Below are 24,230 nucleotides of genomic sequence, written 5' to 3'. Positions count from 1 at the left end.
GCTAGGATATGCATATAATTGGTAGAAGATTTGGATAGAAAACACTCAAAAGTTTCCAAAACTGTTAAAATAATGTCTGTGAGTATAACAGAACTGTTATGGCAGGCGAAAACCTGAGGAAAATCCATCCAGGAAGTACTATTATTTTGAAAGGCTGTTTTTCCATTGAAAGCCTATCCACCATACAAAGACTTAGGACCCAGTTCACGATCTCTATGGCTTCTTCTACATGTGGCCAGTCTTTAGGCATTGTTTCAGGCTTTTACTCTGAAAAATGAGGGAGATACAGCACTTTCAATGAGTGGACAGTGGAAATTTCCAAACATGAGACCCGCGCACAATCGGGAGCGCGCCTTTCTTGTTTCTCCTTTTCTATTGACGAAGCTTTTGTCCGGATGAAATATTGTTGATTATTTATGACAAAAACAACCTGAGGATTGATTTTAAACATCGTTTGACATGTTTCTACGAACTTTTATTGTACTTTTTCAATTTTTCGTCTGTCTGTTGTGACCGCGCTTTGTTCCAATGGATTGCTGAACATAATGCACCAACAAAACGGAGGTTTTTGGATATAAACATGGACTTTATTGAACAAAAAGAACATTTATTGAGTAAATGAGAGTCTTGTGAGTGCATACATATGAAGATCATCAAAAGTAAGTGATTAATTGTATCACTATTTATGACTTGTGTAACTCCTCTACTTGGCTTGTTACTGTTTGTAATGATTTGTCTGCTGGGCGCTGTTCTCAGATAACCGCATGGTTTGCTTTCACCGTAAAGCCTTTTTGAAATCTGACACCGTGATTGGATTAACAAGAAGTTTATCTTTAAACCATGTATAACACTTGTATGTTTCATGAATTTTTATAATGAGTATTTCTGTAGCGTCCCACACCCCCAAGTGAGGTTAACTGTCATAGGCGTCGTAAGGGACAGACCAAGGCACAGCGGGTAAAGTGCTCATCTTCCTTCTTTTTATTAAGAGAGAACACTCAAACAAAATAAACGAATGACAAAACAGTTCCGTAAGGCATACCGGCTATTCAGAAAACAACCACCCACAAACCCAAAGGAAAAAAGGGCTGCCTAAGTATGGCTTCCAATCAGAGACAACGAAAGACACCTGCCTCTGATTGGAAACCATACTCGGCCACACATAGAAAACGAACATAGAAAATGAAAACTAGAACAAATCCCCTCTAAATAAACCAACCCCAAAACACAAAAAAACAACACCCCCTGCCACGCACTGACCATACTACAATGACAAATGACCCCTTTACTGATCAGGACGTGACATTAACACCCATTTAATCCTCTCTTGGAATGTTGATTGAATGGGGTGAACACAGAGAACACAGTGAAACTGACAGTTTTTGCTGTAAGCGGTTCACGTTGACACCCACCATTGTACTGCGAAGCAAAAACCTTGACACAGGGTTACAAGCGGCTCTGACAGCTATCATCTATTCCCTATTATTTAATTGTGATATTACAGTAAGATGCCGTGAGAATGTGTACACATCCAACACTGCTGAACTTGCTCTTGAATAAATGAATACCCAATAAATAATTTATCATAATTTCATGCCTTGATTTTTGAAGGAAGAGCAATTTGCACTGAGTATACAAAATATTAAGAATACCTGGTCTTTCCAGGTGAATCTAGGTGAATCCATCTATGATCCCTTATTGATGTCACTTGTTAAATCCACTTCAATCATTGTAGATGAAGAGGATATTTTTAAGCCTTGAGACATGGATTGTTTGTGTGCCATTCAAACGTCAAATTTTGAAGTTGCTCCAAACGTAAAATGTGAAAGTGTTTTTGACACCCTGGGTTACTTCTCCCCCCTGCTCAGCGTCATCCTTTAATAATTCTGAATGCCTTAGTTAAGAGTTAAGGTTTGGGATAGGGTATCACTACCACTGGGATTGAACACGCGACCCTCGGTAGGACTATGCTGAGCAGGAAGAGTAACCCCACGACCCTCGGAAGGACGATGCTGAGCAGGAGGCAACCCAGGGTGTCAAAAACACTTCGGAATGTGACTTTCGGATCAACTTGAAAATTGTCCATTTGGAGAAATGTGGATAAACAACAGAATCTGAAGTGAAATTGGTAAAACTCTGAGATCTTAGCCCACTTACATGCATTCAAAAGCAGACCTATCAAATAGCTTTTAATGAATAATCATATCAATGGATATAATCATTGAATTAATGGCTGCAGCAACAGTCACTGTTGCTGCATAACAAATTAGGCCTAATTAGACAAAACAATCAATGAAGTTGTTCAAACGACTAAGTCGTTCGGACGAGATATTATTCCAAGAGTCAAAGCAATTTTTTTGTTGTTGTCTCAGATCTACAGTATAGCTGATTGTTTTGGGTATGCGCAAACTCAACATTTCATTTCATGTTTAAAGTGTTCATGTAGTGATGTAGCTGATTTGAAAATTAATTGTGACGTTATTTAGATTAACAATAAACGTGAAGTCTCTCAGTCAAAAAATTGAATGACTTGAGTGGCTATACATTAGTATTTCAATTACAAGAAGAGGAAATGTTGTATTCTGATGAAACTAATCGTGGTTCTGACTGAAGGCCTGTATACTCAGTAGCTCACCAGGACCAGCGTTGGAGATCTCTGCTCTGTACATATTCAACTTAATAAACACTTACTGACAGTTTCATTCACTGCAACATGGAACAAACTTTTACAGCAAGGGTAGTAGTAACTAGTTTAAGAGAAACGGGAGGATGGTACTGTTGTCTCTGCCCGTCTACTCGGACTTCTTTAACTTCATGAAATAAACTTGAACATTGATTACAACAAAGATGACTTAGTAACTGCATGCCAACAGAGTGGCAGTTGACTAATGAATCTAGTGGGAATTGCTGATGGTCTACAATCTACAGATCATAATGGGAATCCATAGTCAGTTATTTATCCTGTCAGATAAATAAATGCATAACCAATTTTTCAGAACAAATATGATATGATGAGAGATTGCAAAGTGAACGAAGAGTCACTGCATTAAAACAATCCGATAAGGCTGTATTTCTGGACAGAGCAAAGGTTGTTGGCCTTTTGTCAGTAGATACTGTATAACTTTTGTTATACTGCTGAATATTGTTATTTTGCTTTTCCTTAGGTAATACTTCAATCACACACATTAACCTTTAGCCTTAGATTTGCATTGCAAGTTTGTACAGAAGTACAGTTGCCCAATATTTTTGATATCTGTCTGCAAATACTGTTAGATACACCACTGTAGCTGTATTCCCATCCTTCCTTTTCTTGCTCTCCTCTGTCCCTGTTTAGTATGCATGTCACGATCGTCGTAAGAACTGGACCAAGGCGCAGCGTACGTAGCGTTCCACATCTTTATTATAAAGTGAAACTTCAGCAAATACAAAACAATAAACGAATGAATGAAACGTGAAGCGCTCACAGGCAACTACACAAAAACAAGATCCCACAAAACACAGTGGGGAAATGGCTGCCTAAATATGATCCCCAATCAGAGACAACGATAAACAGCTGCCTCTGATTGGGAACCATACCAGGCTAACATAGAACTAGAACAACCGAGATTACCCACCCTAGTCACACCCCGACCTAACCAACATAGAGAATTAAAGGCTCTCTATGGTCAGGGCGTGACAATGCAGTGGAAGTGGAAATGGTATTATGAGTATTATGATATTCCTCCACTGAAGTTCATTGAAGGTTAGGCATGGAGGTTATGATCCAATAATCTGTCCTGAATTTAAATCACGTTGTTTGTTTGTTAGGCTTCTCTCTTTTTCAAATACATGGTTCGACTGGAATTTTCCACAGGGCCTGGCAACCGGAGAATACTAAGGATATACAAATCGGACTTGGCGTAGGTTCCCAGTATAAATGGGAATTTTGCACAGGTGCTGACATTTAAAGCAATGTACCATGGTAATTGTGACAGAATTCGTTTGTAAAATGCTAAGCATATGTTTTGTTTCCATAGAATGCATGAATCACTTCTAATTAAGCCTCATGTATGTAATTTGGTGTTAAGTGTGAATAAAATTAATTTATGAGCAAACATTTACCACCAATCAATGGACACATGTGCAAGTATAGTTAAAATATAGGGTATAAACTCACTGAAAAGGACAATCTGCGACTGGTATATCCATTTCTAACTCATTGATTCTTGAAGAATGTTACTAATAAATACCTCATGAGCTTAGTTCAACTGTTGTACCCCATCAGATCCCAAAACATAATCTTGTTTTACTCAATTGTTAGTCCAGGGCTTGTCTGGACTAACAGTGGAGTGCTGCATCAGATGACCTCCACAATCAGATTACCTCCACAATCACCTGAACTCAACCCAATTGAGATGGTTTGGGATGAGTTGGACCACAGAGTGAAGGAAAAGCAGCCAACAAGTGCTCAGCATTTGTGTGAACTCCTTCAAGACTGTTGGAAAAGCATTCCAGGTGAAGCTGGTTAAGAGAATGCCAAGAGTGTGAAAAGCTGTCATCATGGCAAAAGGTGGCTACTTTGAAGAATCTCAAATATAAAATATATTTTGATTTGTTTCACACTTTTTTCCTTACTACATGATTCCATATGTGTTATTTCATTGTTTGATGTCTTCACTATTATTCTACAATATAGATAATAGTAAAAATGATTCCACATCAACCCTATTATGTAACTACTAAATTATTAACACAGTTATTACTAAGATAGTTGCATAGTAATAGGGGCAACTTAATGTAAAGTGTTACCCCCCAGACTCCTATGAAATAGCGGTGAATAGGTTCTGGAGTGGAACTTTGTGGGAGGCCTGTAAGTGGGTTTTGAACTTCTCAATTCAACACTCTTACACACTTACCTCTGCCACAATTAGAGGTTATGAGAAGCTATATTAAAGGAAACTTTTTGAACACACTTCTGCAATCCCCCTTCAATGCAAAACCTCAAGGAATATGTTATCATGCAACATGCATCTACTGTCAATGAGTATTCCAGCCCAGATTAACAGAGGAACAATCTTCGACCGTGTACAGTACTTGTATTGGTGTGCCACCCTCCAGAGATAAAAGTATATTGTGGATGTATAGCATCGCTGAGAGCTATTCTCTCTATGAAGTCAGTTCTTTTATCAAGGTCCTGGTGACTTGATTCAAATACTCAAGGGCATGCCATTGGTCTGAAACAAAAGCATGCGCATCATGTGGGTCCCCAGCAACAGTGTTGAAGAACATTATATTGTATAAGAGAGCCCAAGGTCTTACTTTATCAAAAACGTCATACAAAAGCCACATCCTCACACAATATTATCAGTCAGACATATCAGTCAATGAATATCACTCGATTGTGCTTTACAATAGAATGGACACCATAGAACACAGTAAAAATATGCTGGAATGCTTAACACTCATCCTCTTCTCTCTCTCTCTGTTTTCTCTCTTTGTCTCACAGATGTACTGTGGACAGCAAGGTATCGCGAGTGGCTTGGCTCAATCGCACCACCATTCTTTATGCGGGCACTGACAAGTGGTCTCTGGACCCTCGCGTTGTCCGAATGGACAACACACCCGTGACAGAGTACAGCATAAAGATCCAGAATGTGAATGTACACGATGAGGGGCCCTACGTGTGCTCCATCCTCATGAGCAATAAACCCAAATCGTCCAAAGTGCATCTCATTGTTCAAGGTACTGCACTTTTTCTTCAGTCAGATTTAGCCCTTTTTCGATAGTTCTCTTGGGGTTTGCGATTAGAGTTTAGTCAAATTGTCATCTAGACATACAGGGCTGATTGATATCACTGTCTTTGCATGGTAGTCTGACTTTAGTGTTGAATTTACAGATGCAATATTTCAAACTCGTGGCTGTGATCGTTTTGACTTAACCGGTGGGGAGGTATGATAGATAAAGAGAAGAAAAACCTTTGCCAGGATGATGTAATTAACTGGAACTCGCCAAACGTGACTCCCTTAGATTAATTGGGATTTAATCTAGGTTTAATTTCAGATCGTTGATAGATATTGATTTGGGGGCACAGCAAGTTGGATAACCGTGGCCCAGTTTCAGAGCAAGGGCTTGCTAAATCAGCTGTCGATACCTGGACTTTTGTTATCATTTACAGTGAAATCAATTTCCCTCACGCTCAGATTCCAAAAACAATTAGCACCACTGCCCTTTGTCGGATTTTGAGGTACAGATCATGTAGACACTCATTTAACATTGAATTAAAATTGAACAAGATGAACTAACAATGAGAGGATCTTGCATTTACAAAGGGACCAACGCTACAACAGACAATAGTATGCAATCATAAAACAACTGATAACTGCTGGACTAGACATAATTTGGCAATAGCTATTTCTTGTTCAAGAGTCATCAAGGATTGTTTATTGTCCTGTTTGGAAATGCAACATTTTGCTAAGAAAACAATGTACTATCTGTTATTCATTAAACTTTTGAATTTAGCCCTGACACTAATTACAGGAAACATTTCTAAAATAATAGCCAGTGCATTTTTTTTGAAAATATTAGATGTTCCCTAATTAGCAGTGGCGTGCAGATTAAAACAATTGTTCAATCTGTAAACCCAGAACAAATTAGTGTACTTAAATTGTGTTTTCGAACTGTAATTAACAGATCATTGAGGAGAATGTCAGCTACACTGTATGATTACTCTTCATAATGTATCATTAATATATTATTGTTGTTTATTATTGGAGCTTGATTTACAGATTGATTTAAATGCTACCTTATTATATTTTCACACTTCACTATCAGATTGTAAAGGTGCTTGTTTTAAGATAAAGAAAACGGAGTGGCTGCGGATCCGACATTTTCTCTGACCTTTTTCTCTGGGTGCTAAAGGTCCCAAACTTTCTGCACATGTCCGGATCACTTACTGCGCATGTCTTTATTATCTACTTTGCGCAGAGTCTCTGTTTTACTTGTAGAGAATATGCTATTCTGGCGAATGGTGCTTGTTTAATAAAGTTAGATCAATGCTGAATCTGCAAGATCATCATGATAGTAGCCTGTTCTACTTACAGTGCCTTCAGAAAGTATTCACACCCCTTGACATTTTCAAGATGTTTACGAATACATTTTTTAAAGTTATCTGAGATGTCTTAAGTCAATAAGTATTCAACCCCTTTGTTATGGCAAGCCTAAATCAGTTCAGGAGTAGAAATGTGATTAAGAAGTCACATAATAAGTTGCATGGACTCACTCTGTGTTCAATAATAGTGTTTAACATCATGTTTAAATGACTACCTCATCTCTGTACCACACACTTACAATTGTCTGTAAGGTCCCTCAGTCGAGCAGTGAATTTCAAACACAAGATTTAACCACACAGACCAGGGAGAATTTCCAATGCCTCGCAAAGCAGGACACCTATTGGTAGATGGGTAAAATAAAACACAGGCGTTGAATATCCCTTTGAGCATGGTGAATTTATTAATTACACTTTGGATGGTGTATCAATACAAAGATACAGGTGTTTGTCGTGTAATCAGACATGTCTATACGTGAGTAAAATAACTACCAACGATGTATCTTTATGAAGGCAAATGTATTGCTAACTTGACGTTGCTTCACGTTACAAGCCACATGAGAGAGAGGGAGAGAGGGATTACATTACATCACATTACAAGCCACATGAGAGAGAGAGAGAGAGAGGGATCCTCATAAACCCCTACATTCCCACAGGCCCTCATTAGCATATGGCCAATCAGGATGCAATATGCAAATAACACCATAGTGTCCTTCCTAACTCAGTTGCCGGAGAGGAAGGAAACCGCTCAGGGATTTCACCATGAGGTCAATGGTGACTTTAAAACAGTTACAGAGTTTAATGACTGTGATGTGTGAAAACAGAGGATTGAGTTACTCCACAATACTAACCTAAATGACAGAGTGAACAGAAGGAAGCCTATACAGAATAAAACATATTCCAAAACATGCATCTTGTTTGCAACAAGGTAATACTGCAAAAGATTTGACAAAATCAATTAACTGTTTGTCCTGAATACAAAATGTTATGTTTGTGGAAAATCAAATACAATACATTACTGAGTACCCCTCTCCATAGTTTCAAGTATGGTGGTGGCTGCATCATGTTATGGGTATGCTTGTAACCGTTTTTCAGTATAAAAAAATAAACAGAATGGAGCTAAGCACAGGCAATCTTAGAGGGAAACCTGGTTCACTCTGCTTTCCACCAGACACTGGGAGATTAATTCACATTTCAGCAGGATAATAACCAAAAACACAAGGCCAAATACACACTGGAGTTGCTTACCAAGAATACAGGGAATGTTCCTGAGTGGCCGAGTTTGACTTAAATATACTTGAAAATCTATGACAATACCTGAAAATTGTTATCTAGCAATGATCAACAACAAATTTAACAGAGCTTGAAGAATTTTGAAAATAATAATGGGCAAATGTTGCACAATCCAGGTGTGGAAAGCAATCTCTTACCCAGACTTACCCAGAAAGACACTGCCAAAGGTGCTTCTACAAAGTATTGACTCAGATGTGTGAATACTTATGTAAATGAGACATTTCTGTATTTCATTTTCAATACATTTGCAAAAATGTCTAAAAACATGTTTTCACTTTGTCATTATGGGGTATTGTCTATAGATGGGTGAGAAAACGGCCACTGATGTTTGATTTTGTAAATTAAAAAAATAGGCCAAAAGCTACGTCCTACTCCTTTCCGGACTTTTCCTAAATGTTTGTATTTTACATTGCTCATTTGTCCGATTTTTGAAATCACAATCAGAAAAGTATTTAGAGCCTTTTTCCTCTTTTTTCCCATACCTATTCCCAACTTAACCCGCCAAAATGATGCGATATGGGACATTGGTACCTAGCCTGGTGCTACTGCGTCTCTCTCCTCACTGAATGAATGACAAATGGATGAATGGGTGATAATCGTGCACTTTACTTCACAATTTAATTTAAATTAGGCCTAACTGAATGTTAAGGAGGGTGAAGAGGTTGATTTAATTTAGGAAGACAATATTGATGAGTTTGTGTTATGCCTATATATCAGTGTTGACACTCATGTTTATAGCAAATAATTTGACCGTGCTCCATGTGCGTTGATATCATTCTCTTTTAAGTTTTACTTTGTAAAAAGAAGCTGTTATGGGACCGTTTTAATTACTATAACTCTATTACTAGTTGAATGTATTGTAAGGGAAACTAAAACATGCTTACATGTTACAGTACGCCTTTAGAATAATGCAAAACATATCCTTGACTCTATCCGAGTTGATGAGGGAAGGGAAGCAAACGATGCCAGCCCACTGAATGAATGACAAATGGATGAATGTGTGATAATTGTGCACGTTACTTACAATTTAAATTAGGCCTAACTGAATGATGAAGAGGTTGATTTCATTTACAACAATAGTGTAATGATGAGTTTGTGTTATGCCTATTTATCAGTGTTGGCGCTCGTGTTAATAATTTCACTGAGCGCCTTGTGGGTTGATACCATTCTCTTTTACGTTTTACTTTGTAAAAATAATCTGTTACGGGACTGTTTTATTTACTAACTCTTTTACTAATCATATTCTATCCAAGTTGACGAGCGGGAAATAAACTATTTCAGTCCGCTTGCACATCGAAACAACACATAAACTATACCAAAGTTGTAATTGACAGATGCAGGGAAAGGAGCATCACTTTATCAAATCCTCCTTCAGAGTCACATGGAGGTAAAATGTTTCTATATAGTATCAGAAGCAACATATTCTGCAGCTTTTATGGCACTTACCTTTGTCTAATAACTCAACATTCAAGAGGTGGCACTTTATTTCCAAATGTCACTTTTCCAAGAATATCTGTGCTGTCCATGTGTTCAGCACATGACCACTCACCCGGCGGCATTGCTCTGGGTACTAAGCAAATACTAGTAACATAATAAACATAAGTATGCTATTCTGTTTTCTTTTAAAAACATTTTATTATTTCCACAATGTTTCTTTAGACCTGCCAAAAATGAAATTATAATAGAGCTCTTTGTGATGGACTTCAACTTCAACTTTCAACTTTAATTTTTACTTATAGCCTAGCTTAACATAAACTAAAGAAAATGCTGTAATGTTCTTTGAAATAATAGTTATTTAGTATTCTAATGTTCCCTAAGCTTTTTATAAACACAGCCACATTATTATTATTCTAATAGCATATATTAAATGTATTTATTAGACCTTTAGAATGTTTGTGTCATTGGCTTGAAGTGTCGAAAATTCAGCTTTAGGCCTACGTTTTTCACTAGGACTTGTAGAACTATACAAAACATATAATTGATTCTATCTAAACAAATAACTGTTGTTGTTATATTTTTACATGGATATATTTCTACAAATATTTATTCAGGCAATTCATGCTTTACAATTGTTGATGCACTATTTATCAAGCGTTGGTGCTTATGTTTGGGCACCTTGCGGGTTGATATGCATCTGATGCTAAAGGGAACGCCCGGCAACGTTCTCAACGTTCTCTAGCGGGTACTTATAGGCTGAAAGACCAGGCGGTTCTAATGTTAATCCATTTTGAATTCAAGCTTTAACAAAACAAAATATGGAATAAGTCAAGGGGTTGAATACTTTCTGAAGGCACTAACAGAACTGAATATCATAGCATAGTATAACGTTACTCTAAGACAAAAACACCACCACATTTTTCTCTCATGTGGCCAAAATTCAACAGCGCACACTGCTGGGCAAAATACACAGGTCGGCTATGTTACAGTTGAACCGAATCTGCTCTAAAATTCACTCACTGTACATCATTCAAAACAACACTTTAGGTTATTTTGAATCAACACTGTATAACTCAAGACGATCTAAATGCATATCCCCATGAAACTGATTGAGAACAAATGGTTGGAAGGCTGCATGGATGTTTGACCAGGAAGAAAGGTCCTGAAAGGTTGGTTCCGCAGCCACTGCCTAAAGAAAAATAACTCTCACACAAGGAATCAGCTTTCCCAACTGCTGTGTTTTCTGATGGCAGACTTTCGCCTATACTTTATATGTGTCCTAAATGTGACCCTCTCAGATACTGCACAACTCTTAAGTTGGTGGGTACAACATGGCTGATCTTGTCGGGGGGCTCTTATTGTATGAACCAAAGAGACTTCAATGGAGAGCAGTGCTCTGAGGAACGCTATGTGAGAGCAAAGGTGACTCATGGGTGCCAGGACATTTTAGGGTTTGTGTTTAGCCATGAAATGCTTCACAGATGGGTTTTTTATCACATTTCTCTCCGCACCACCTTCTCTGACATCCTGCCTATTTATACACCACAGGGAAGAGGTAAGAGTAGGATTGTTCTTGTCTCTCATAATTACTGTATATATAGATCTTATGCTGAGTTAATTTAAAACATGTTTTTCTGCAAATGGGTGTTTTAACCAACTTTTAAACCACTTTTGGTAAAGACTATTTTGCATTATGATCTGCTTGGATATTGCTGTAATGTCAGTGCTACATCTATTTTGGTTGAGAATGACGCCAACTGGAAAACCATATCTTTGCGAAAACCTGCATGCACTTCCAGAAACATCCATCTATGATATCGATCAGAAGTAATTCAATAGGGTATAAGTAACAAAGGAGAATGTACAGGAGCCCCAGACAGAAACCTGAAACTTGGATTTAACCTCAAACTTTTAATTTTGTAGAAAACACAAAGAAGTATTGTAACAAGGCTTTATACTTACAAAGGGGACCAAGGTTGTTATTATTGCAGAGGCGGCATTTGACTACAATTATCTCTCAACCATTTAAACCTGAGAGAAGTGAGAGAATCACAGTTTGTATTCACAAGATAACAATGCCACTTTCACAGAAAAGACAGACTTTATAGGAAGCCCTGGCAAATCCTAACATTCACTTGTGTTTCTTAGTAAGATTTCATAGCTGTAATCTTCACCCATGCTTCTCAACCTGGAACCTCTGATATGCAAGTTATTATCTCTTGAGGAATTCTTAGTCATTCTACACTGAATAAAAATATAAACGTAATGTATAAAGTGTTGGTCCCATGTTTCATGAGCTGAAACAAAAGATCCCAGGAATGTTCCATACACACAAAAAGCTTATTTCTCTCAGATTTTGTTCACAAATGTGTTTACATCCCTGTTAGTGAGCATTTCTCCTTTGCCAAGATAATTCATCCACCTGACAGGTGTGGCATATCAAGAAGCTGATTAAACAGCATGATCATCACACAGATGCACCTTGCGCTGGGGACAATAAAAGGCCACTCTAAAATGTTTTGAGGGAGTGTGCAATTGGCAGGCTGACTGCAGAAACATCCACCAGAGCTGTAGCCAGATAATTGAATGTTCTCTACCATAAGTCACCTCCAACGTTGTTTTAGACATGTGGCAGTACAACTGCAGACCATGTGTAAGCACAGGACATCCACATCCTGCTTCTTCACCTGCGGGATCATCTGAAACCAGTCATCCGGACAGCTGATGAAACTGTGGCTTTGCACAACTGAAGAATTTCTGCATAAACTGTCAGAAACCATCTCAGGGAAGCTCATCTGCGTGCTCAAATCAAATCAAAGTTTATTTGTCACGTGCGCTGAATACAACAGGTGTAGACCTTACAGTGAAACGCTTACTTACAGGCTCTAACCAATAGTGCAAAAAAGTATTAGGTGAACAATAGGTAGGTAAAGAAATACAACAACAGTAAAAAGACAGGCTATATACAGTAACGAGGCTGTAGAAGTAGTGAGGCTACATACAGACACTGGTTAGTCAGGCTGATTGAGGTAGTATTTACATGTAGATATGGTTAAAGTGACTATGCATATATGATGAACAGAGAGTAGCAGTAGCGTAAAAGAGGGGTTGGTGGGTGGGACACAATGCAGATAGCTCGGTTAGCCAATGTGCGGGAGCACTGGTTGGTCGGCCTAATTGAGGTAGTATGTACATAATGTATAGATAAGGTGACTATGCATATATGATAAACAGAGAGTAGCAGCAGCGTAAAAAGAGGGGTTGGGGGGGGGACACAATGCAAATAGTCCGGGTAGCCATTTGATTACCTGTTCAGGAGTCTTATGGCTTGGGGGTAAAAACTGAAGCCTTTTTGTTCTAGACTTGGCACTCCGGTACCGCTTGTAATGCGGTAGTAGAGAGAACAGTCTATGACTGGGGTGGATGGGGTCTTTGAAAATTTTTAGGGCCTTCCTCTGACCGCCTGGTGTAGAGGTCCTGGATGGCAGGCAGCTTAGCCCCAGTGATGTACTGGGCTGAACGCACTACCCTCTGTAGTGCCTTGCGGTCAGAGGCCGAGCAATTGCCGTACCAGGCAGTGATGCAACCAGTCAGGATGCTCTTGATGTTGCAGTTGTAGAACCTTTTGAGGATTTCAGGACCCATGCCAAATCTTTTTAGTTTCCTGAGGGGGAATAGGCTTTCTTCACGACGAATAGGCTCTCTTCACGACTGTCTTGGTGTGTTTGGACCATTCTAGTTTGTTGTTGATGTGGACACCAAGGAACTTGAAGCTCTCAACCTGCTCCACTACAGCCCCGTCGATGAGAATGGGGGCATGCTCAGTCCTCCTTTTCCTGTAGTCCACAATAATCTCCTTAGTCTTGGTTATCTTGAGGGATAGGTTGTTATTCTGGCACCACCTGGCCAGGTCTCTGATCTCCTCCCTATAGGCTGTCTCGTCGCTGAGCTGAAGTCAATGAATAGCATTCTCACATGTGTTCCTTTTGTCCAGGTGGGAAAGGGCAGTGTGGAGTGCAATAGAGACTGCATCATCTGTGGATCTGTTTGGGCGGTATGCAAATTGAGTGGGTCTAGGGTTTCTGGGATAATGGTGTTGATGTGAGCCATTACCAACCTTTCAAAGCACTTCAGGCTATGGACGTGAGTGCTACGGGTCTGTAGTCATTTAGGCAGGTTGCCTTTGTGTTCTTGGGCACAGGGACTATGGTGGTCTGCTTAAAACATGTTGGTATTACAGACTCAATCAGGGACATGTTGAAAATGTCAGTGAAAACATCTGCCAGTTGGTCAGCACATGCACGGAGCACACGTCCTGGTAATCCATCTGGCCCCGTAGCCTTGTGTATGTTGACCTGTTTAAAGGTCTTACTCACGTCGGCTATGGAGATCCTGATCACACAGTCGTCCGGAACAGCTGATGCTCTCATGCATGCCTCAGTGTTGCTTGCCTCGAAGCGAGCATAGAAGTGATTTAACTCGCCTGGTAGGCTCGTGTCACTGGGCAGCTCGCGGCTGTGCTTCCCTTTGTAGTCTGTAATGGTTTGCAAGCCCTGCCACATAAGACGAGCGTCGAAGCCGGTGTATTATGATTCAATCTTAGCCCTGTATTGACGCCTTGCCTGTTTGATGGTTCATCGCAGGGCATAGCAGGATTTCTTGTAAGCTTCCGGGTTAGAGTCCCACACCTTGAAAGCGGCAGCTCTACCCTTTAGCTCAGTGCGAATGTTGCCTGTAATCCATGGCTTCTGGTTGGGGTATGTACGTACAGTCACTGTGGGTACGACGTCCTCGATGCACTTATTGATAAATCCAGTGACTGATGTGGTGATCTCCTCAATGCCATCGGAAGAATCCCGGAACATATTCCAGTCTGTGATAGCAAAACAGTCCTGTAGTTTAGCATCTGCTTCATCTGACCACTTTTTTTATAGACCGAGTCACTGGTGCTTCCTGCTTTAATTTTTGCTTGTAAGCAGGAATCAGGAGGATAGAGTTGTGGTCAGATTTACCAAATGGAGGGCAAGGGAGAGCTTTGCACACATCTCTGTGTGTAGAGTACAGGTGATCTAGAATTTGTTTCCCTCTGGTTGCACATTTAACATGTTGATGGAAATTTGGTAGAACTGATTTAAATTTCCCTGCATTAAAGTCTCCGGCCCCTAGGAGCGCCGCCTCTGGGTGAGTGGTTTCCTGTTTGCTTATTTCCTTATACAGCTGACTGAGTGCGGTCTTAGTGCCAGCATCTGTCTGTGGTGATAAATAAACAGCCACGAAAAGTATAGCTGAAAACTCTCTAGGCAAGTAATGTGGCCTGCAATTTATCACAATATACTCTACTTCAGGCGAGCAAAATCTAGAGACTTCCTCACCAGTGTCTTGACCTGATTGCAGTTCGGCGTCATAACTGAATTCAGTGGGCAAATGCTCACCTTCGATGGCCACTGGCACACTGGAGAAGTGTGCTCTTCATGCATGAATCCCGATTTTAACTGTACCGGGCAGATGGCAGACAGCGTGTATGGCATTGTGTGGGTGTGCGTTTGCTGATGTCAACGTTGTGAACAGAGTGCCACATGGTGGTGGTGGGGTTATGGTATGGGCAGGCATAAGCTAAGGACAACGAACACAATTGCATTTTATCGATGGCAATTTGAATGCACAGAGACACTGTACCATGACGAGATCCTGAGGCTCATTGTTGTGCCATTCACCCGCCACCATCACCTCATGTTTGAGCATGATAATGCACGGCCCCATGTTGCAAGGATCTGTACACAATTCCTGAAAGCTGAAAATGTCCCAGTTTTTCCATGGTCTGCATACTCACCAGACATGTCACCCATTGAGAATGTTTGGGATGCTCTGGATCGATGTGTAAGACAGCATGTTCCAGTTCCCGCAAATATCCAGCAACTTCACACAGCTTTTGAAGAGGAGTGGGACAACATTTTACAGGCTACAATCAACAGCCTGATCAACTCTATGTGAAGGAGATATGTCACGCTGCATGAGGCTAATGGTAGTCACACTAGATACTGATTGGTTATCACGTTTCAGGTAAGACCCAAATACAGACTGTGTTGAAGTAACAATGTTCATTACAGCAACAGGGGCAGGCAAACAACAGGTCAAGGCAGGCAGGGGTCGATAATTCAGAGTAGTGGCAAAGGCACAGGACGGCGGCCAGGCCCAGGGTCAGGTCAGGCAGAGGGTAGTAATCCAGAGCAGGGGCAAAGGCACAGGACGGCAGGCAACAGGAGACAAAGGGCTGTGAGACATGGGTTTACATCTAGACACATGACAAGTAGGAAGTATACAGAGGATACGGGGCAACAGAGGACGAACAGCAGAGGGGCTAATGACTCTGGAGCATGGGGAAAAGGTCTCGGCTTTTGGGGGTGTAGCCGCAGGGCTATAGCGGCGTGCCAGCGCACCCGGCTTAACATCCTTGGGTACCGGTCAGTTTTGCGGAAGCGAAGTGGCCTGGGCCTTACTGAACTTCTCCCGGAGGTCCTAGTACTCCACGGGAATGGCAGAGAGGTTCGGGGCAATTTCCAAGCCCCCAGGAAGACCTCCCGGGGCAGGCAGAGCTGATTTCAGGCAATGAGCATGGCAGAACGGGCTCCAGCCCACGATGGCACCAGTAGACCAGTCAATCGAGGGATTGTGTTGCTGCAGCCAAGAGAATCCCATTGCCACAGATACCTGTGGAGACTCAATTAGCAGGAATTGGAGCGTCTCGCTGTGGTTCCCCGACACACGTAGGTTGATGGGGGTGGTATGGTAGGTGACCCGGCCTGTAGAGCGCCTGTCCAGCGCTCTAACATTCATGGGAATGGAGAAGTGTTGTGTAGGGATGCCCAGCTCGGACGCCAGAGTAACGTCCATAAGACTCATAATCGGCCTCCGAATCGATGAGTATCTGGAGAGACTTGGACTGGTCGCCCCACCGCAGGGTGGCATGGAGAGGGGGGCGAGTAGGGGGAGAAGCAAAATTATCCTTAAGACCCACCAGAGTACTCATTCCTATCAATGAGCTAGGTCTCTTGAAGGGACAGGTAGACACATAATGACTGGCAGTACCGCAATACAGTACCCATGGGATAATGGGGAAGATGGGCGACACCTAGAGGAGGGTGGAGACAAGCACAAGGACAGGTGAAACAGATCAGGGCGTGACATTGGTTTTCTGATCTACACGCATACTTTTTGTTTAAGGTATCTGTGACCAACAGATGCATATCGGTATTCGCAGTCATGTGAAATCCATAGATTAGGGCATAATGAATTCATTTCAATTGACTGTTTTCCTTATATGAACTGTATAACTCAGTAAAATCTTTGAAGTTGTTGCATGTTGCGTTTATATTTTTGTTCAGTGTAACTTGTTTCTCAGCCCTGATCTCACATTGCGAGGTGTAACTTCTCTGTAGCTTTTTATCATTGAGTATGTTTACATGCACACTAATAATTAGATATTAAACATCAGTAGTATTCATGGTACAGGTAGACATATGGCAGTAGGACTAGTATGGCATTAGTCATGTAAACACCTTACTCTGCGTTAGAGGTCTTCACGAATCCACCTGTACCCGAATACTCAAAACCCGATCTGGGACCAGAGCGGATCCAGAATTCTAAATAATGTCTCGGGTCTGGGTCGGATCTGATATGATTGTCACAGGTCTCGGGTATGTGTAATTATAACTGATTTGTCTGGCAGGCCCATACAGATCCGAACGTGACTGCAGCAGCGAGAGAGAGAAAGAAATTAGCTATCTTATCTAACTTCTCCCGGTTTGATGCCATCCAGGACAGGTACTACGTAATCATATTTGATGATAAATAATCTAGCTATAGCAGCTATTACTCTACTACAGCGCGAGTCGGCTTGGTTGGTTACTGTCCATCCCCTGCCTGCCAGAGTGGCACCTCTCCCTTCTCTCACGCTTTATCAACTCTGGTTAATACATTTTCTTAAAACATTACTTTTCTGCTGCTTCCCTCACTTGGATTGTACCGGGTCTGGATCCTACTGGGTCAATTCGGGAACGGGTCTAGTTGTCCTCGGGTATGTCCGGAGAGGGTAGAATGTTTATTTTGATTGGAGATTTTCTGCATTTATTAAAGTCCCATCAGGAAGCCTGATTTCAGTTGTGTTCATGAAAACAGGATTATTAGTGAAATCATTCTTCTTGCAAAACATGTAAACGTTTAATCAAAGTTTATATTAATATGACTACTCACAATAGTAATTTTATTGTGTGAATGTAACCATAGTTATTATGAAGTGTATTTTATAAAGCCATAAAATGGATTACATAAAACCACAGATGGCAGAATAGTGCAAGATTATTAAAGGAAACACCTCAGGAATTTCATCAACAAAAAGCAATTTTACCAAGGCATGTATGCCTACTACAATACTACAAGTATTGCACATTACAAGGTATTTCATGCTACCCTTACATTGAAAGATGCTGAACCATGCATATTTCATACTGAGACACTCTCCATACCTGATCCAGTTGTCTGATAGCCTCTTTCAAAGGAAACCCAATGAACTCCCACTAGCAACCTCCTACGCCAGACTCAGACTTGCAGTGCTGCAAACCAGTATGAAAGAAGAACACTTCATGTGCTTGTAGATGTTTCAGAAATGCGAAAATGCATGAGCAAATGTTGTTTAATTTATTACTTTAAGACAAACTTCTACACATCGTGGAGGGCCAAACATCAACATGATATACATCAACATGGTCGATGCAACTCAATAGCCAGAAGTCCATGATCTCCCCAAGGCTTTAGCTCACTTAGCTAATGGAACATTTCAGCCTTAGTGCACTCACTGCAGTTTGGGTTGGGAGAGGGATACATTGGAGTTCCTCAGAACTGGCACCAGGAAGCTACCTTTATGGCAGGAGAGCAAAACATCAGAAAGTCTATGGGGACAGTACTGCTCTAGTTGTCCTTCTGGCCCCTGCAGGCCCTCCCCTCTACCACCTACAATGAAATGGAGAGTCATGTTGACCTGCACAGAGGGAAGGCCTCCAGAGGTAAACATCAATCAGCCAAGTGACCTTGTCCACTGATAACCCCAGCAATAAGGCACCTGTAAAGCTAAAGATGAGCCAACCACATTCATGACACAAATCACATTTCATTTTATTGGTCACATACACATATTTAGCCGATGTTATTGTGGGTGTAGTGAAATGCTTGTATTCCTAGCTCCAACAGTGCAGTAATATCTAACAATACACACACATCTAAAAAGTAAAAGAATGTAATTAAGAAATATAGAAATATGCGGACAAGCAATGTCAGAATCCTGAGTATAAATAAATATGTACACTACCATTCAAAAGTTTGGGGTTACTTAGAAATGTCTTTGTTTTTGAAAGAAAAGCACATTTTTGTCCATTAAAATAACATCAAATTGATCAGAAATACAGGTTAGACATTGTTAATGTTGTAAATTACTATTGTAGCTGGAAAATGCTGATTTTTAATGGAATATCTACATAGGCGTACAGAGTGTCATTATCAGCAACCATCACTCCTGTGTTCCAATTGCACATTGTGTTAGCTAATCCAAGTTTATCATTTTAAAAGGCAAATTTATCATTAGAAAACCCTTTTGCAATTATGTTAGCACAGCTGAAAACTGTTGTTCTAATTAAAGAACAGTAAAACTGGCCTTCTTTAGACTAGTTGAGTATCTGGAGCATCAGCATTTGTGGGTTCTATTACATGCTCAAAATGACCAGAAACAAAGGACTTTCTTCTGAAACTTGTCTATTCTTGTTCTGAGAAATGAAGGCGAGAAATTGCCAAGAAACTGAAGATCTCGTACAACGCTGTGTACTACTCCCTTCACAGAGCAGCGCAAAGGCTCTAACCAGAATAGAAAGAGGAAACTGAGCAAGAGGACAAGTACATTAGAGTGTCTAGTTTGAGAAACAGACTCCTCACAAGTCCTCAACTGGCAGCTTTATTAAATAGTACCCGCAAAACACCAGTCTCAACGTCAACAGTGAAGAGGCGACTCCGGGATGCTGGCCTTCTAGGCAGAGTTGCAAAGAAAAAGCCATATTTCAGACTGGTCAATAAAAAGAAAAGATTAATATGGGCAAAAGAACACAGACACTGGACAGAGAAACTCTGCCTAGAAGGCCAGCATCCCGGAGTCGCCGCTTCACTGTTGACGTTGAGACTGGTGTTTTGCGGGTACTATTTAATGAAGCTGCCAGTTGAGGACTTGTGAGGCATCTGTTTCTTAAAGTAGACACTCTAATGTAGTTTTATTCCAGTTTTATTGCTTCTTTAATCAGAACAAAAGTTTTCAGCTGTGCTAACAATTGCAAAAGGGTTTTCTAATGGTCAATTAGCTTTTTAAAATGATAAACTTGGATTAGCTAACACAACGTGCCATTGGAACACAGGAGTGATGGTTGCTGATAATGGGCTTCTGTACGCCTATGTAGATATTCCATAAAAAATCAGCCGTTAACAGCTATAATAGTCATTTACAACATTAACAATGTCTACACTGCATTTCTGATCAATTAGATGTTATTTTAAATGGACAAAAAAAAATGCTTTTCTTTCAAAAACAAGGACATTTCTAAGTGACCCCAAACTTTTGAATGGTAGTGTATACAGTTGAAGTCGGAAGTTTACATACATTTAAGTTGGAGTCATTAAAACTTGTTTTTTTAACCACTCCACAAATGTATTGTTAACAAACTATAATTTTGGCAAGTCGGTTAGGACATCCACTTTGTGCATGACACAAGTAATTTTTCCAACAATTGTTTACGGACAGATTATTTCACTTATAATTGTATCACTGTATCACAATTCCAGTGGGTCAGAAGTTTATATACACTAAGTTGACGGTGCCTTTAAACAGCTTGGAAAATTCCAGAAAATTATGCCATGGTTTTATAAGCTTCTGATAGGCTAATTGACATCATTTGAGTCAATTGGAGGTATACCTGTGGATGTATTTCAAGGCCTACCTTCAAACTCAGTGCCTTGTCGCTTGACATCATGGGAAAAAAAAAAAATCAGCCAACACCTCAGAAAAAAATTGTAGACCTTCAGAAGTCTGGTTCATCCTTGGGAGCAATTTCCAAATGCCTGAAGGTACCACGTTCATCTGTACAAACAATAGTACGCAAGTATAAACACCATGGGAACACACAGCCGTCATACCGCTCAGGAAGGAGACGTGTTCTGTTTCCTAGAGATTGAACGTACTTTGGTGTGAAAAGTGCAAATCAATCCCAGAACAACAACAAAGGACCTTCTGAAGATGCTGGAGGAAACAGGTACAAAAGTATCTATATCCACAGTAAAACGAGTCCTATATTGACATAACCTGAAAGGCCGCTCAGCAAGGAAGAAGCCACTGCCCCAAAACCGCCATTAAAAAGCCAGACTACGGTTTGCAACTGCACATGTGGACAAAGATCGTACTTTTTGGAGAAATGTCCTCTGGTCTGATGAAACAAAAATAGAACTGTTTGGCCATGCTGACCATCGTTATGTTTGGAGGAAAAAGGGGGAGGCTTGCAAGCCGAAGAACACCATCCCAACCGTGAAGCACGGGTATGGCAGCATCATGTTTTGGGGGTGCTTTGCTGCAGGAGGGAATTGTGCACTTCACAAAATAGATGGCATCGTGAGGAAGGAAAATTATGTGGATACATTGAAGCAAAATCTCAAGACATCAGTAAGGAAGTTAAAGCTTGGTCTCAAATGGGTCTTCCAAATGGACAATGACCCCAAGCATACTTCCAAAGTTGTGGCAAAATGGCATAAGGACAACAAATTCAAGGTATTGGAGTGGCCATCACAAGCCCTGACCTCAATCCTATAAAAAATGTGTGGGCAGAACTGAAAAAGTGTGTGCGAGCAAGGAGGCCTATACAAACCTACGCAGTTACACCAGCTCTGTCAGGAGGAATGGGCCAAAATTCACCCAACTTATTGTGGGATGCTGGTGGAAGGCTACCTGAAACGTTTGACCCAAGTTAAACAATTTGAAGGCAATGCTACCAAATACTATTTGAGTGTATGTACACTTCTGACCCGCTGGGAATGTGATGAAAGAAGTAAAAGCTGAAATAAATCATTCTCTCTACTATTATTCTGAAATTTCACATTCTTAAAATAAAGTGGTGATCCTAACTGACCTAAGACAGGGATTTGTTTACTCGGATTAAATGTCAGGAATTGTGAAAAACTGAGTTTAAATGTATTTGGCTAAGGTGTATGTAAACTTCCGACTTCAACAGTATGTATATATATATACACTGCTCAAAAAAATAAAGGGAACACTAAAATAACACATCCTAGATCTGAATGAATGAAATAATCTTATTAAATACTTTTTTCTTTACATAGTTGAATGTGCTGACAACAAAATCACACAAAAATAATCAATGGAAATCCAATTTATCAACCCATGGAGGTCTGGATTTGGAGTCACACTCAAAATTAAAGTGGAAAACCACACTACATGCTGATCCAACTTTGATGTAATGTCCTTAAAACAAGTCAAAATGAGGCTCAGTAGTGTGTGTGGCCTCCACATGCCTGTATGACCTCCCTACAACGCCTGGGCATGCTCCTGATGAGGTGGCGGATGGTCTCCTGAGGGATCTCCTCCCAGACCTGGACTAAAGCATCCGCCAACTCCTGGACAGTCTGTGGTGCAACGTGGCGTTGGTGGATGGAGCGAGACATGATGTCCCAGATGTGCTCAATTGGATTCAGGTCTGGGGAACGGGCGGGCCAGTCCATAGCATCAATGCCTTCCTCTTGCAGGAACTGCTGACACACTCCAGCCACATGAGGTCTAGCATTGTCTTGCATTAGGAGGAACCCAGGGCCAACCGCACCAGCATATGGTCTCACAAGGGGTCTGAGGATCTCATCTCGGTACCTAATGGCAGTCAGGCTACCTCTGGCGAGCACATGGAGGGCTGTGCGGCCCCCCAAAGAAATGACACCCCACACCATGACTGACCCACCGCCAAACCGGTCATGCTGGAGGATGTTGCAGGCAGCAGGTAGCAGAACGTTCTCCACGGCGTCTCCAGACTCTGTCACGTCTGTCACATGTGCTCAGTGTGAACCTGCTTTCATCTGTGAAGAGCACAGGGCGCCAGTGGCGAATTTGCCAATCTTGGTGTTCTCTGGCAAATGCCAAACGTCCTGCACGGTGTTGGGCTGTAAGCACAACCCCCACCTGTGGACGTCGGGCCCTCATACCACCCTCATGGAGTCTGTTTCTGACGGTTTGAGCAGACACATGCACATTTGTGGCCTGCTGGAGGTCATTTTGCAGAGCTCTGGCAGTGCTCCTCCTGCTCCTCCTTGCACAAAGGTGGAGGTAGCGGTCCTGCTGCTGGGTTGTTGCCCTCCTACGGCCTCCTCCACGTCTCCTGATGTACTGGCCTGTCTCCTGGTAGCGCATCCATGCTCTGGACACTACGCTGACAGACACAGCAAACTTTCTTGCCACAGCTCGCATTGATGTGCCATCCTGGATGAGCTGCACTACCTGAGCCACTTGTGTGGGTTGTAGACTCCGTCTCATGCTACTACTAGAGTGAAAGCCCCGCCAGCATTCAAAAGTGACCAAAACATCAGCCAGGAAGCATAGGAACTGAGAAGTGGTCTGTGGTCCCCACCTGCAGAACCACTCCTTTATTGGGGGTGTCTTGCTAATTGCCTATAATTTCCACCTGTTGTCTATTCCATTTGCACAACAGCATGTGAAATGTATTGTCAATCAGTGTTGCTTCCTAAGTGGACAGTTTGATTTCACAGAAGTGTGATTGACTTGGAGTTACATTGTGTTGTTTAAGTGTTCCCTTTATTTTTTTGAGCAGTGTGTGTATATATATATATATATATATATATATATATATATGTGTGTGTGTGTGTGTGTGTGTGTGTGTGTGTGTGTGAAGGGATATATAGACAATATGGACAGTACATGGATAGAATATGTAGTATATCTGAAGAATAGTATATATACAGCAACAATTAAATAGAATAGGCATTGACTAGAATACAGTACATAAAGCATAACCAGGCCAAATAGTTCAATCTTGGTTCCATCAGACCAGAGAATCTTGTTTCTCATGGTCTGAGAGTCTTTAGGTGCCACTTTGCAAGCTCCAAGCAGCCTGGGATGTGTCTTTTACTGAGGAGTGGCTTCCGTCTGGTCACTCTACCATAAAGGCCTGATTGATGGAGTGCTGCAGAGATGGTTGTCCTTCTGGAAGGTTCTCCCATCTTTACAGAGGAACTCTAGAGCTCTGTCAGAGTGACCATCGGGTTCTTGGTCACCTCCCTGACCAAGAACCTTTTCCCCCAATTCCTCAGTTTGGCC

General features: G+C 41.1%; 1 protein-coding gene across 1 annotated transcript in view; it reads left to right on the top strand.

Moving 5' to 3' along the window:
• The window catches only part of LOC115148674 (opioid-binding protein/cell adhesion molecule-like), a 286,553-nt gene that overhangs the window by 143,089 nt on the left and 119,234 nt on the right, over positions 1-24,230 (top strand). The window contains exon 2 of the mRNA XM_029690773.1: positions 5,486-5,721. Coding sequence (XP_029546633.1) covers positions 5,486-5,721 — 236 coding nt within the window. The remainder of the gene's footprint in view (positions 1-5,485; positions 5,722-24,230) is intronic.

Source organism: Salmo trutta, chromosome 15 (assembly GCF_901001165.1).
Source record: "Salmo trutta chromosome 15, fSalTru1.1, whole genome shotgun sequence".
Lineage (NCBI taxonomy): Eukaryota > Metazoa > Chordata > Actinopteri > Salmoniformes > Salmonidae > Salmo > Salmo trutta.
The sequence above is the reverse complement of the archived record's forward strand: the minus strand, read 5'-3'. Positions and strand labels throughout refer to the sequence as shown.